This window comes from Zootoca vivipara, chromosome 8 (assembly GCF_965207765.1).
Source record: "Zootoca vivipara chromosome 8, rZooViv2.hap1.1, whole genome shotgun sequence".
Taxonomy (NCBI): Eukaryota; Metazoa; Chordata; class Lepidosauria; order Squamata; family Lacertidae; genus Zootoca; species Zootoca vivipara.
In genome coordinates, this window is record NC_142591.1 from 73,351,190 (window position 1) to 73,365,871 (window position 14,682).

Here is a 14,682-nt window from a genome sequence, read left to right on the forward strand (position 1 = left end):
CATTATATTAGGGGAGATTGCTTTGCAAAAAATGTGTTCATTAGGCAAAACTGCATACAGTACAAAGTTATGTATTTGGAGAGAAAGTCTTGCAAAAATGCTGAAGGATTTTCACGAGGACCTTTGAAAGGAAAAAAAAATCCCCAAACTGATGTGGAATTGTGGAGAACTGAAATTTAGGTTGGAAAAAATGAGAAAGCAAGAGAAGCCTTTAACTTGACAGATTTACCCGTTCCTTGTTGGGAGCATCTCCTGCCATCTTGAGGGCTTGATCTCTGACTGGTTGGCAGTGGTGGAGTTTTTGTGCCATCTGGGGGGTTTCTGGAACAGCCGCTGAGACCACAATAACGCCAGTCCTGGAAGACCTACATTGGCTCCCAATACGTTTCTGAGCACAATTCAAAGTGTTAGTGCGAACCTTTAAAGCCCTAAACGGCCTCGGTTCTGTATACCTGAAGGAGCGTCTCCACCCCCATGGTTCTGCCCAGGCACTGAGGTCCAGCTCTGAGGGCCTTCTGGCGGTTCCCTCACAGCGAGAAGTGAGGTTACAGGGAACCAGGCAGAAGCCTTCTCAGTGGTGGCGCCCGCCCTGTGGAACGTCCTCCCTTTGGATGTCAAGGAAATAAACAACTATCTGACTTTTAGAAGACATCTGAAGGCAGCTCTGTTTAGGGAAGTTTTTAATGTTTGGTGCTTTATTGTGTTTTAATATTCTACCGGGATCCGCCCAGAGTGGCTGGGGAAGCCCAGCCAGATGGGCAATATATAAATAATAACTTATTATTATTTTCTGGTTGTGTGTTTTTCCTTTCCCCTCTTGGGCTGACAGTGTGTAAAGCAGCTTAGCCATTTCATTCACCCCTCCCCTCCATCCTCTGGGTTTCCCAGATCTTCAAACCCAACGTCTTAGCCACAGTGTACTTTCACTTTAGTTCTCAGGAACTACTCCCCCGCCTCCCCCCTCCCCTAAGAAAGGACGAGCTCCCCTTTGGAAAAATTAGGGGCGTCCATTCCCTAATCCCAGGTACCACGCTCGTTTCCACCGTTACACGGCAGAGCAGAACCTCCGCTGATTATTTACGGATCATCTCCCGCCCCTCCCCTCCCCCGAACTTGACACCAAGGCCTGGGATTGGACCCAGGTCGCCCCGGCACCGTCCAATGGGAAGGCGAGGAGCGCCTAGGCGCTGTATATAACCTGCCCCGACGGATGCGCGCGTGTGGCGATGCGCATCCATCGCGATGGGGGATGCGGAGCGCAGCGCGGAGCCGGAGTGCGCGGCGCCGTCGTGGAGAGGCAGGATCACCCTGCGCCACGCCTTCCTCCCCTTCCTCTTCCTCCTCCTCCTCCTCCTGTGCAAGGTGAATGCGGCTTGCTTGCTTGCGCGCAGAAGCGGCGCAGGCCCTCCGCTCGCTCGATGTGCGATCCGCGGGACGACGAACGGCCTTTGCTGACGGTGCTTGTCTCTCTCTCCTTCCCCGCCCCTCCCTTCCAGGTGCGCGGCCACGAGGAGTCCGAGTGCCGGCTGCCGTGCGATTGCCCCGCCGAGCCGCCCGCTTGCGCCCCCGGTGTGCCGACGGTGCTGGACGGCTGCGCTTGTTGCCAGACGTGCGCTCGGCAGCGCGGGGAGAGCTGCTCGCGGCTGATGGCCTGCGATGAGAGCAGCGCCCTCCACTGTCACCGGGACGCAGGGAGCGAGGCTGACTTGGGGGTCTGCGTGGGTAAGTGGCTGGTTTGGGGGTGGGGGACAGGTCCTCCTCCCGCCCTCGATCTCTCTCTGTTCTTCCCCCACTAGAGGGCTTAATTTCTAAAATGATGGTGTAGCCGCCTGGGGTTGGACTAGATGACCATGGGGGTCCCTTCCAGTTCTACAGTTCTGATTCTAGGACCATTGGTGCTGTATGGTCTTCCCTGACTGGCAGTGGCTCTCAGACAGGGTTCTCTCCTAAATCCTGCCTGGAGATGCCAGGGAATGTAACGTGGACTTTGTCTTCCTCTTATAGTAGAAGATCATAGAATTGTAGAATTGGAAGGGACCCCAAGGGTCATCTAGCCCAACCCCCTGCAATGCAGGAATCTCAGCTAAAGCATCCATGGCAGATGGTCATCCAACATCTGCTTTTAAACCTCCAAGGAAGGAGAGTCCACAACCTCCTGTGGGACTGTTCCCCTGTCTAACAACTCTTACCTTCAGAAAGTTCTTCCTGATGTTTTTGGTAGTTGGGATTTCCTTTCTTGTAATTTGAAGTCCTTGATTCAAATCCTACCCTCCGGAGCAGGAGAAAAGAAGCTTGCTCCATCTTCTATGTGACAGCCCTTGAGATCTTTGAAGATGGCTCTCATATCTCCTCTCAGTAATGAGTAATGAGGGAAAGTGTATTTGTGTAACAAATGGTGTAACCAGGTACAAAAGCAGACAGGTGAACAATTTGCAACGTTAACTGCAACACTTGCCATTTGCAGAGTGCCTTGGTTGGGTTAGGGAGACCCAGGTTCAAATCCTTGACCCCCTTTAGAAGTTCACCTGGTGAACTTGGGCTGTTTGCTTTCTCTTGGCCTTACCTGCCTTGTAGAGTACTCAGGAGGATAAAACGGATGGGGAGCAGTGGAGGCTGGTCTGAAAGTGGGGTGGGACTCTGCCCCACCAACGGCAGGCAACGCCCACTTTCCTGCCTCCCTAACAACAACCTGGCTGCCCGCTTCCTCTTTAATCTCAGACTCAGTGTTGCCCCTGTAGAACTCAGCAAAGAGGAGGCAGCTGGTTCTGTCTATCATTTGCTCTGGCGCCACCTACTGTGGGCCTCCCTACCTGCCGCATTACCAGTTATAATTATTTTTATTAAAGATTAAAAAATGAGACATTGCACTACTACCAGTTATAATGGGCCCTGGTGTGGTCATTGGTGCCACTCGGAGCTGCTTGGATGAGATGTAGAATACTTAAAAAAAATATTATTATTTTTTGTAATCTTGCAGCAGCCGTCCTTAAGGTCAGATAGGGGGCTGGAACTGAGCATGGTTTGTGTACAACTACTTGGGAGGCTGGTGCAAGAACCAATATCTTTCTTCTTCCTAAAGCAGAACAATTTCCTGCTAAGGCGTCCTTTCCCCATTCTGCCACACAGGGATGGCTTGTTGGGTTTTGTTAATACCACCCAAATGCACCCACAGCTGAATTTTGTATGATATGCCTTAACTGAGCAGGATCTAGTCAGATGTGGACATTCCAGAGCATAAACTAGATTCCTTCCCGGCTCCAAATACTTGATGACTTCACAACTCTGGAATGTAATCTTGTGTTCGTAACATATATTTGCTGCATGTTTTGAGGAATCTTGACCCAGTTCCCAATCTGGAAATCAAGAATTTAATGCAAAAACGCTTCAATCTGCAACTGGAACCTTACAAAATCGGGAGGCACACATGAGTCTAGTTAGCATCCTTAACTTCATGCTGGTTGGAAAAGAAGACAAATTGTACAAAGCCTGGCATTTGCTGGGGATGGAGGCAGAGGCAATGGCACAACAGAGGATGTAAAGGATAGAGGAGATCCTGGGAAAAACAAGGAGCTGAAAGGAATAAAAAGGAGCAATTGGGAGGGGATGAAATAGTACAGATATTTGAAGGCATTGGCCTGGTTCACAGATAACACTAAACTGTGGCTTGTTTAACAAACCACAAGTAAACTATGAGTTGTCCCACAGATGATCAGACAAATCATGGACCCCCCCACCCAAAAAAAGTTGGGTTTGCTTTTCTAGTGTTCATGCCTTTGTAGCTTGATGAGCATCTGGAATGGGGAGGCCAAACAAACCAAGGTTTCTAAGTCAACAACAAACCATGGCTTCAGGACATGGTTTACTTGCAGTAAGCAAGCCATATCCTGACAAACGTTCACAAATAATGCTAACTCATAATATAATGAACCCTGTTTTAGAGTTGTGTGAACCAGGCCATATTTTAGGGATTTTATTTCATTTTTTAAAAAAACAAACAAACTGATTGCATACTTAAAATCTGTACTGGACTCAAATTAGGAAGGAAATGCAGATTTCTTGATTTTACAGAGCTGCTTCTGAGTTGGCATTGGTTATCTTATCTCAAATGCTTTGGTAAAGAAAGTGTTATACAACTTAGTGCAAGACATTTCATGGAAGGAACAACATAAGAAAATGAACTGGCTTGAAACCATCTCTGGAACCATTTGGTTACATGACCAGTCTAATTTTGGGAACACTTTGGTTGTGTTTGTTACCAAAGACAGAGAACATGCTCATATAGGCAATAGTTTGCTCTTATGTTTTCGTGTTTGCAAGGGATGATGCAGAATTTAGAAAAGAAATCAATCTCTTAGCTGTCTCCCTATCTAAACATGAGACGGGAATTGCATTCCTTCCAGCTTGTATGCATTGCCCTACCCTGAGGAACAGGCACTGCCTGGCAGAACACTTCCTGGATAGGAATATTTGCCCTGAGGTTGCACAGAGGAGAGAAGGGAAGAATGCTATTCCATCAGCTCCGCTGGGGGACCAGCCGACTTTAGAGTTTTTGTTCAGTGATCGCCTCGCAGTAGCCGTTTCGTTCGGGTCCAGAAGTGGAAGAGAAAGGAAGCAGGGCCACTACTGAGCTTCTTTCCCTGAACAGTTTCCAACCCAACTTTGTCATGAGAATATTTTTGTAATTTTAAGGTTGGGTGTCTGAGCTGGCTTTTTTCCTTCTCCCTCCTCATTTGCTTTTCCTTTTGATCACAGGTCCCTGAGGGCAGGGGCTGCTTTAAAAAAAAAATCATCTGCAAGCCATTGTTGCTAAAAAGAGGGGTGGAAGTATTTTATATGTAAATAAATAGTACCCATAAGCCTGGTAGCTGGAGCTCCAGAGAGTGGCTTTGACACCACACTTGTCCCAGAACCCCTCCAAGAGAGAGGCTTTGTATCAAATTCTAGGGGTCCTCAGACTTTTCTCTCTCTCAGATCTCTAGGAAATTGCTGGAGGTCTTGGCAGACCACTTAAAGATTTTTCTGCCTGTTGTAGCAATTGCAGTGCTCAGTGTTAGATGTGATATTATTTTTTAATTTCGTTTTAATTGCTTTTTTATTATGTGCTATATTTTCTTGCATTAACATAATGGAAAACACAATTAAAATCAATATGAATATTTAATACAACAGATGCATGCCATGTCTCCTGTCTTCAGCCACAAAGCACGTAAATGAAGCTCAATGGACCACAATTTGGGGAACCCCCTAGCTTATTCTATTCTGTGCTGCTCGCGGGGTTTCCGAAACTTGGGTCTCCAGCTGTTTTTGGACTACAACTCCCATCATCTCTAGCTAGCAGGGCCAGTGGTCAGGGATAATGGGAATTGTAGTCCAAAAACAGCTGGAGACCCCGTTTGGGAGATTCCGAAGATAAAAAGTGGCGTATAAATCTTTAAAATTTTACACACACACACACACACACACACACACACACACACACACACTGCAGCCCCTATTAAGATCTAAAAGAGCAAACTTTAAGTCTCCTGTATGAAAATGCTTTGAAACTCCGAAGAATGCAAATAAGGATTTATTCATTTGAGCTATATCCCACCTTTCTTCCAAGGAACTCAAGGTGGCATCCATGGTTTTCCTAGTCCCCATTTTAGTCTAACCCTACCTCACAGGTTTGCTGTAAAAATAAGACAGCAACTTGCCCAAGGTCACCCAAACTGCTTCACATCTGAGTGGGGATTTGAACCCTGGTCTCCCAGGTCCTAGTCCGGCATTCTAACCACAACACCACAGTGCACCCGCAGCTGGAGAAGACCCAGGTCTGCAGTAGTTGACCTGCGGGCCTTCCAAACAAACTCTTTGTCACAGGGTTTCCTTTCATAGCTATATGCATGCTGTCTTCGTGACAAGTGGGCAGAAATGGGAGCTTAAAGTGCTCTGCTGTGTGTGTGCTAGGTCTTCACACAGCTCAAATGTTTGCCTTCTTTGCTTCAGACCTTGAAGGAGACAACTGCGTGTTCGATGGGATTATTTACCAGAGTGGCGAGACGTTCCAGCCAAGCTGCAAATACCACTGTACTTGCCAAGATGGGCAGATCGGCTGCATACCCCTCTGCAGCCTTGACTTGCTGCTTCCTGGGCCCGACTGCCCCTTCCCAAGGAAAATCGAGGTCCCCAAGGAGTGCTGTGAGCAGTGGTCGTGCGACCCCCAAGCAGATGTGGATGTTGGAGGCTTCGCAATGGCTGGTGAGCCGTCTGGGAGTTCGAAAGCTACAGTTCTCCTGGGTTCTTTCGCAATGGCCTAACTTAACAGAAGGTGTTTGCTTTGAAATGTCTCTTTCCTAGTTTTCCAAAATCAACTCAAATGGTAGCCAATGAGCATCAGTCTTAATCACATCAATCTTAATCACATCAATCTTAAATTTAATAATTCCCCCATTCCAAACCCAACTATGAAGTAGAAAATCAACAGTACTGCCATAATGATGATGATGGTAATACGGTAATAAATTTCTTGTAACCCCCCCCCCCCATCTGACTGGGTTGCTCCAGCCACCATCAGGAGTATCAGAACAAACCAGAAAAATAATCTGCTGGAGGCAGTTTTGAAACAGCTGAATCTTTAGGTAAAGGTAAAGGGACCCCTGACCATTAGGTCCAGTTGTGAACGACTCTGGGGTTGCGGCGCTCATCTCGCGTTATTGGCCAAGGGAGCCGGGGTATAGCTTCCAGGTCATGTGGCCAGCATGACTAAGCCGCTTCTGGCGAACCAGAGCAGCACACGGAAACGCCGTTTACCTTCCCGCTTGGAGCGGTACCTATTTATCTACTTGCACTTTGACATGCTTTCGAACTGCTAGGTTGGCAGGAGCTGGGACCCAGCAACGGGAGCTCACCCCGTCGCAGGGATTCAAACCGCCGACCTTCTGATCAGCAAACCCTAGGCTCTGTGGTTTAACCCACAGAAATATTCAGAAAGCTGAATCTTTACCATCTGCCTAAAACAGTACAGTGTTGGGGCCTGGTGCTTGGCAAGGCATCCCACATCACTACCACTACCACTACCACAGCCACTACCAAGAAGGCTCTCTGCCTGGTTCCCTGTAACTTCGCTTCTTACAGTGAGGGAACCAGCAGAAGACCCTCGGAGGAGGACCTCAGTGTCCAGGCTGAACAATGGGGGTGGAGAGGCTCCTTCAGGTAGATACAGGGTCAAGGCCATTTAGGGCTTTAAAGGTCAGCACCAACACTTTGATGAATTGTGCTCAGAAACGCACTGGGAGCCAGTGAAAATCCTTTAGGACCGGTGTTATATGATGTTACATGGAGGAGACAATTTAGGTGAACATTCGGTTTTCCCCATCTGTAATTGGAAGTGGCACTGTTGATTCTACCACTTCACTCTGCTGCTTATGCAGATAACAGCCTCTGTTCTCTTTCCCCATGGAGTAAGGTACCTTATAACTTAGTAAGCCTCCTCCTGTGCTTTCAGAAGTCGGTCTGGGAGGCTATGGTGTTTTTGCTACGTACAGGAGAATGAGGAAACATACTTTTATATTGGTTTCAGTGGAGCAAAAAAAGCTTTACACAAAACTTTCTCAGACTCCTTGAGATGGCCATAAGTCCAAATGTGCCTTTAAAAAAGACTTATGGCATCATAGCCTTCTCAAGGTCACTTCTCACGGTTGTTGCATCCAGTTGGCTTCCTATCACTTGATTCTCCTGCCCATAAAACCTTAGTAATGTTTACATTTTTTTACAGCTTAAAGAGCATGCCATGATGTCAATGGGACAGTGTAATAAACCCTCTGGAAGTCTTGCTGAGTGTCCTTTCTCATCATTGGGCAAGAGTTTGCCTATATAAGCATGTGTGGGTTTTAAAAATGGCCAAGTAATAATTTTATTTAGTGAAATTACTTTATGTCCCTAGACATAAAGAAATCAAGTTCTGTTATGTTTCGACAAACCATAAACAAGCATAGCTGAAATCCTATGATGGAAATTTACGTAGCAGATATGGCTGGCTAAGCTGAAAGGTGAGCGTCATGCGTAGTTGCCCTGACAAAAACAGCTGCAGAAGGTGGAGATAATTGTTCATTTTATTCCTACCTTTTCCTCCAAGGAGCTGAAATGCACGGGCCTTTTCTCTCCACCTTCGACACACATTCTCCCCTTGCACCAACCCTGTGATGTGGGTTAAGCTGAGAGGTGATGAGCTTTATTGTCAAGTGGGATCTGAAGGTGGAACAACCCATTTCCAAACCTCCACTCCTCCATGGTGGACCTACATTTGGGTGGCCTTGATGCTTGAGCTGTTATGCGGGGGCCCCCTTCACAAGCAGCAATGAGGTTTGGGTTAACTACTGTTATCATCTTCAATGGGGGTTGTTTCACGGCAGATCGCCCGTCACAATTCTTCCGGGAGTTTATGTTTTTGGTATCCACGCAAGTACTTCCCTAAACTCCTTGCTATTCTTCTTGATCTCTGCTTGGAAGGTGGGGAAATGACATTAGTCAACTTGCTGCAACACTTTATACAATCTGTGCTACTGACTCAAACTCCGGGATTGTTGAAATATACACAACAAAAAGTTAATCAATTTAAGTCACGTGACTCAAATTGGGTCTACTAGACCCATTTTTTTAAAGCGACATGGACCAGAGTTGCATCTCGGGGCTCCTCCAAATTAGGGACTTAGAAGCGCAAGCTTCTTGAGTTTCGTAGTAGATTCCCCCCCCCCTGTCCAAGATTGAGCTACGTAAGCATTGAAACTGGTAAAGAGACTCGACTTCTTGAGAATTTACTTAAAGCAAATGCCTGCCCATTAAAGCATTGAGGACAGGCTTGAAAAACATGCATAATGAATCTCTGAAGCAAGACAATAGAATTATTATTAGTCAAGAAGAGACAAAATGGGCTGATATACGGTATGTTTAATCTAAATACAGTGGTACCTCTGGTTAAGAACTTAATTCGTTCCGGAGGTCCATTCTTAACCTGAAACTGTTCTTAACCTGAGGTACCACTTCAGCTAATGGGGCCTCCCGCAGCCGCCGCACCGCCGGAGCACAATTTCTGTTCTCATCCTGAAGCAAAGTTCTTAACCTGAGGTACTATTTCTGGGTTAGCAGAGTTTGTAACCTGAAGCGTTTGTAACCTAAAGCGTTTTGTATCCCAAGGTGCCACTGTAATCTAAATAACTTATTTAGTTGGGAATTTCCTCTGGTGATAAGAAGCTAACTTCTTTATGCCGAATATGCTCAGCCTTGCTCACTGCATCTTTAAGGAGATGTTGGTGTCAAAATCTGTAAACGGAAATGTGGCTACCGAACTGCTATTGATACTAGCCAGGGTGGCTCCCTGCTGCCTCCAGGATTAGAGTTGCATGCCTCTGAATATCAGTCATGGAAGAGCAGCAACGGGAGGCTATTTCATCACCACCACTATTCATGTTAATAATTAATTAATAACATTCTATTTATTTCCTGCCCTTCCCCAGCAGATCCCAAGGTGGGTCACAATAATTCAAAATTCAGTTCAGTAAGCCCTCAGCCTGTGCGCATTCAGCTTTTCGCACATGGCGAAAAACAAAAATAAATTAAGAATGGGGCAGGGTTACTTTGGCAATCTCACCCGCCATTGAACCCAATTTTGTCTGTGCGGGATTTGGGCTTTAGGTGTGATCCCCGCAATGTAACCTCCTTGTAAGTTGCAGGCTTACTGACTTAATAGCAGATAAAAGAGGTGCTGGCAATTTTGCTAAGCTAGATGGGTCAATAAAGTAGGTCTGTACATCCTCCCCAATCTATTGGTAAACTACTTGTACTCTCTGCTAGACTAAAATATGGCAATACTTGCTACAATGAATGTTTGAGCCAAAGATATATTAGGGATTTTTCAGCGTCAAGTAACTGCCAGGGACTGTGGTGAGGAGGACTGCAATGAGGAGGAATGGTGGGAGCTGCCTCCTCCCCCTGACCCTGAATCTTCCCAGGAGCAGGAGGACAATATAGATTTAGAACAGTGGTTTGCAGAGGGACATAGTTCAGAAGGCAGAAGCTGGGAAGTACTGGATGGGGAACATGCTACGAGAAGAAACACTGGAAGAGAGAGGGTTAACAGATTCACAGTCTCTGGACAGCATTCACCCCCCTTCTCCAAAGTCACAGAGAGCTCAGAAAGTGGCAGAACAGAAAGCACAGAGACGGTACAAGCTCAGATTACAAGACATAGGAGTGACATAGATTAATAGGGACGGAGGGGGTGGTAGGCCTTAATTGGGAGCACCGCCATTCTAGCGAGACACTTTCTTTTGTTTCTCGCTGTGTTTATTAAAGAAACTAACTGGTAAGATTTTCCTTTCATTTGATCTGCTTATTTACTGCCATGGAGGAGGAAGCCGATTCCCCGAAGCCTGACAGTAACCCAGGTTTGCTTTTTTGTTTGTTAACCACCACCTGCCCTTTAGCGTACAGACAAGAAGCCACCCTTGGGATCGACGCATCCGATTCGAGTTCCAACTGCATTGAGCAGACGACAGAGTGGAGTGCCTGCTCCACAAGCTGCGGAATGGGCTTCTCCACTCGGGTCACCAACAAGAACGCAGTGTGCGAGATGGTGAAACAGACCAGGCTCTGTGAGGTGCGGCCTTGTGAAAGTGCTCGCCTGCAAGATAAGGTACGGCTCAGACTCTCGCCGATGAGCCAGTCCGCTGCATGGTCTATTTGCACTAGCTACTTCTCCCAGAAGGCAAGCATTGTGAAACACTGGCTTTGGAGGGGAGAATGGTGGGCATCCTTTCTTGAGCAACCTTAGTGATATTATTTATTTATTTATTAAATTTATATACCACCTTTCGCCCAAGCTTCAAGCTTCATTTCTGCTTCAAGCTTCACTGTTGTAGCCTTACTAATTTCAGTCTAGAAAGCAGGAGCACAACACTCCCAGCTCAAAAGGAGCCGTCTGCTGCCTTTCTCAAAAACGAGGCCTCTCCTCCCAAGGTATTGGTAGCGGCAGATCTGTTCAAAGTCAATTTTGCCTGCCTCTTCTCCCCTCACAGCCGATCAAGGGGCATTTAGTGAAATAAGTTCCTTTTTGCTTCTACTGCTCATTGAATGCCTAGTCAAGATGACACTTGATTTTACTTCATTGCTGTTGGTAGTCTGGTAGTAGTAGTAGTAGTATAGTAGATTTATTATTTATACCCCGCTCATCTGGCTGGGTTTCCCCAGCCACTCTGGGTGGCTCCCAACAGAATTTTAAAAACACGATAAAACATCGAACGTTAAAAACTTCCCTAAACAGGGCTGCCTTCAGATGTCTTCTAAAAGTCAGATAGTTGTTTATTTCCTTGACATCTGATGGGAGGGCGTTCCACAGGGTGGGTGCCACTACCGAGAAGGCCCTCTGCCTGGTTCCCTGTAGCTTCACTTCTCACAGGGAGGGAACTGCCAGAAGGCCCTCAGAGCTGGACTTCAGTGTCCGGGCTGAATGATGGGGGTGGATACGCTGCTTCACCCCCTCAAAGCTTCCTTCAGACATGGCGGTGCTAGGTCACTAGTAATTTTTGGATGTCTGTTGTGTCATGTCTTCTCCCTATTAGAAGGGGAAGAGGTGCATCCGCACCAAGAAGTCTCCGACACCTGTCCACTTGAAGTACGACAACTGCACCAGCATCCACCTGTACAAACCCCGTTATTGTGGCACCTGCAGTGACGGACGCTGTTGCACCCCCCGGGCCACGAAAACCATCCACGTGGATTTCCGCTGTCCTGAAGGCAACATCATCAGGCATCCCGTGATGTCCATCACAAACTGTGTGTGCCATGGCAACTGTCCTCAGGATCACAACACTTTCTATAGAAAGCTCCGCCAAGCGGGCTGATTGAAAACACAAAACTGATGACAATTTCAAAAAGGGGGTGAATATTTAATATGTAACAAGTTCCTTAAGAGCGAAGCATGGAAACAGGCAGCGAACAATATTACCCTGCTGGGTGTCTCTTTTTTACTTGGGGGGGGGGGAATACAAAGATGCAGTTTGATTTCCATCTGGTTCTGTAAATGACCCAGTTCAGTTCCTGTGGAGTTCCTTGAAATCTTTCTTCAAGCATTGCCACCCCATCGTAATATTAGTCCCTGGGGGGAGAAATGTAACAGCTCGACATGGATTTCTTTTATTAGTATAAAGGTTTCTTAGAACCTCTGCAAGCACTAGAACTTCTTGTTCCTCAGCTTCATGTATTTGCTTGCCTGTGGTCATGTTTCCAGGTTCTTCTTGCCGAACAAACTGTTTGCAAAATTCATGGGCCAAGATGCTTGGGTGAGCGCTGGCCTTATCGTCGCCCCGGGTAACTGCAGCCAGGAGTTGAGCACAGCCTGTTTCTGCAGAGTGATGGGCCAAGGATCTTAATGCTGATTCAAAACCCAAGTTAGTCACGTGATTCCTTCTGCAGCCAGTTTTTAAGGAGGAACGTATTTTTTGTTGCCAATCACAGATGCAGCAGGCGAAAACATGTTTTCCTATTACTATTTTCTCTTCCTTGCAAAACACTTGCCCCTTGAACCAGCTCACCCTTTTCCTGCTCCAGCTGCAGATGATGCACACACAAACTTTCTCCCTCCCTCCTTCCGGTCTGCTACCACCTCGCCGCCTTCTGCTGGTGCATGACTTTGCCAAGGGGGCGCCCTGCCCTGGAGCAGCTGCTAATATGGCCAGGAGTGGGAGTCAGTAGTGGGAGATTCTGTACCACGGATGTCAGGGCCGGTCCACACATGAGGTCTGGTGAGGTGACCACTTCAGGCAGCAGGGTCCACAGAGGAAATCCCCCTCCTCATTCCTGATGTGGATCTTCACTCACCCCTTCTTCCCTAGTGAGGAGCAGAGTGCCATTTTGGGGGTTGCCTCAGGTGCCAAAATGTCATGGGCAGGCCCTGACTCCTGTTATGCCACTTCACAGTTAGGGTAGCCCTATTCAAAGAAAACTTGTATTCAAAGGAAAATTAGTATGTCTCTTTTTCTTTCTTCTGTCGGTCTCGGCATATGAACTGATTCCTGCGGGTGTTTCAGAGCGTTCCGATTCTAATACTTAAAAAGTAGGTTGCAACAGGACAGAAGTTGTAACTGGAATGTGTGCTGTGCTAGTTAGCTTGCTCAAATCGACTTGTGTGGAGGTGAAGGTGATGTTACTACACTTGGGCAAAAAAAAAGTGAAAGGCACAAATACGGGATGGGAGACACCTGGCTTGAGAGCAGTACACGTGAAAAGGATCTAGGATCTTGGTAGACCACAAACTTGACATGAGTCAACAGTGTGATGCAGCAGCTAAAAAAGCCAATGCAATTCTGGGCTGCATCAATAGGAGTATAGCATCTAGATCAAGGGAAGTAATAGTGCCACTGTATTCTGCTCTGCTCAGAGCTCAGCTGGAGTACTGTGTCCAGTTCTGGGCACCACAGTTCAAGAAGGATACTGACGAGCTGGAACGTGTCCAGAGGAGGGCAACCAAAATGGTCAAAGGCCTGGAAACGATGCCTTATGAGGAATGGCTTAGGGAGCTGGGTGTGTTTAGCCTGGAGAAGAGAAGGTTAAGGGGTGATATGATAGCCATGTTCAAATATATAAAAGGATGTCATATAGAGGAGGGAGAAAGGTGGTTTTCTGCTGCTCCAGAGAAGCGGACACAGAGCAATGGATTCAAGCTACAAGAAAGAAGATTCCATCTAAACATTAGGAAGAACTTCCTGACAGTAAGAGCTGTTCGGCAGTGGAATTTGCTACCAAGGAGTGTGGTGGAGTCTCCTTCTTTGGAGGTCTTTAAGCAGAGGCTTGACAGCCATATGTCAAGAATGCTTTGATGGTGTTTCCTGTTTGGCAGGGGGTTGGACTGGATGGCCCTTGTGGTCTCTTCCAGCTCTATGATTCTATGATTTTATGTTAGGAGCTAATTCCCATGAGCATTCAAAGGTTGGTCTGCTTATGAAGCACATACATTGTGGAGCCCCAGTACAGAATATTTCAATGGGCCTCTGGATGGCAAATACCCCCTTTTTTTGTACATTTCTCCACTTTAAGTTTAGACTGGACTGTTTGCGTCCTGCTCTGAAGGATGTGGCCTGACCCACTTGCTAGGTGAGAAAGCAAACCTTGTAAATCTCCTTGTAAAAAAAAAAATAGTAGTTCCACGTTTTACAGAAACAGCAATGCAAACAGAAGTGTATGCCGTACAATCTAAGTCTTCTGTAAATGTTCAAACGATACTGAAGCTATAAAAAAAAAAGTTTAAAATCACTTAAACTTATGATTAGGAGAGTGCTGTGAAGCATTCATAAGTCTGCCAGCTGTTACTCAGCTCGAAAGATGCTTAGTCGTTCAATTGCAGGGTGTAGAAGCTGGGCTGGCTTTGATCTCCATGACACACCATCACAAGACCCATTACTTGCTTGGGCTAAAGTGAGGAGGGGCAATTTTTAAAGAGGCGGGAAATGTTTTAAAACAGTTGATGGAACTGAAGTCGCTGGTGAGCTGTTTTGCAATGGGGTTGGGAGGAGTGTGTTTTAAAATATATATATATATATATATACAGTCATACCTCATGATACGTAGGCTTCATGTTGCGTCTTTTCAGGTTACGTACGCGCTGAACCTGGAAGTCCCGGAATGGGTTACTTCCAGGTTCGGCGTGTC

At 46.7% G+C, this 14,682-nt stretch overlaps 1 protein-coding gene across 1 annotated transcript; it reads left to right on the forward strand.

Annotated features, from left to right (window-relative positions):
* The first annotated feature begins 1,220 nt into the window (after positions 1-1,220).
* Positions 1,221-14,296, forward strand: CCN3 (cellular communication network factor 3). Its single transcript, XM_035126033.3, has 5 exons — positions 1,221-1,362; positions 1,497-1,722; positions 5,989-6,240; positions 10,464-10,672; positions 11,598-14,296. The coding sequence occupies exons 1-5, from the start codon at positions 1,243-1,245 to the stop codon at positions 11,877-11,879; spliced, it is 1,089 nt and encodes a 362-aa protein (XP_034981924.3). The 5' UTR covers positions 1,221-1,242; the 3' UTR covers positions 11,880-14,296.
* Positions 14,297-14,682: the final 386 nt, after the last annotated feature.

Coding starts and splice junctions, on each gene's coding strand:
- CCN3 (XM_035126033.3), top strand. CDS start 1,243: ATGGGGGATGCGGAGCGCAGCGCGGAGCCGGAGTGCGCGGCGCCGTCG. Junction 1,363..1,496: donor TCCTCCTCCTCCTGTGCAAG/GTGAATGCGGCT, acceptor CCTCCCTTCCAG/GTGCGCGGCCACGAGGAGTC. Junction 6,241..10,463: donor TGGAGGCTTCGCAATGGCTG/GTGAGCCGTCTG, acceptor CCTGCCCTTTAG/CGTACAGACAAGAAGCCACC.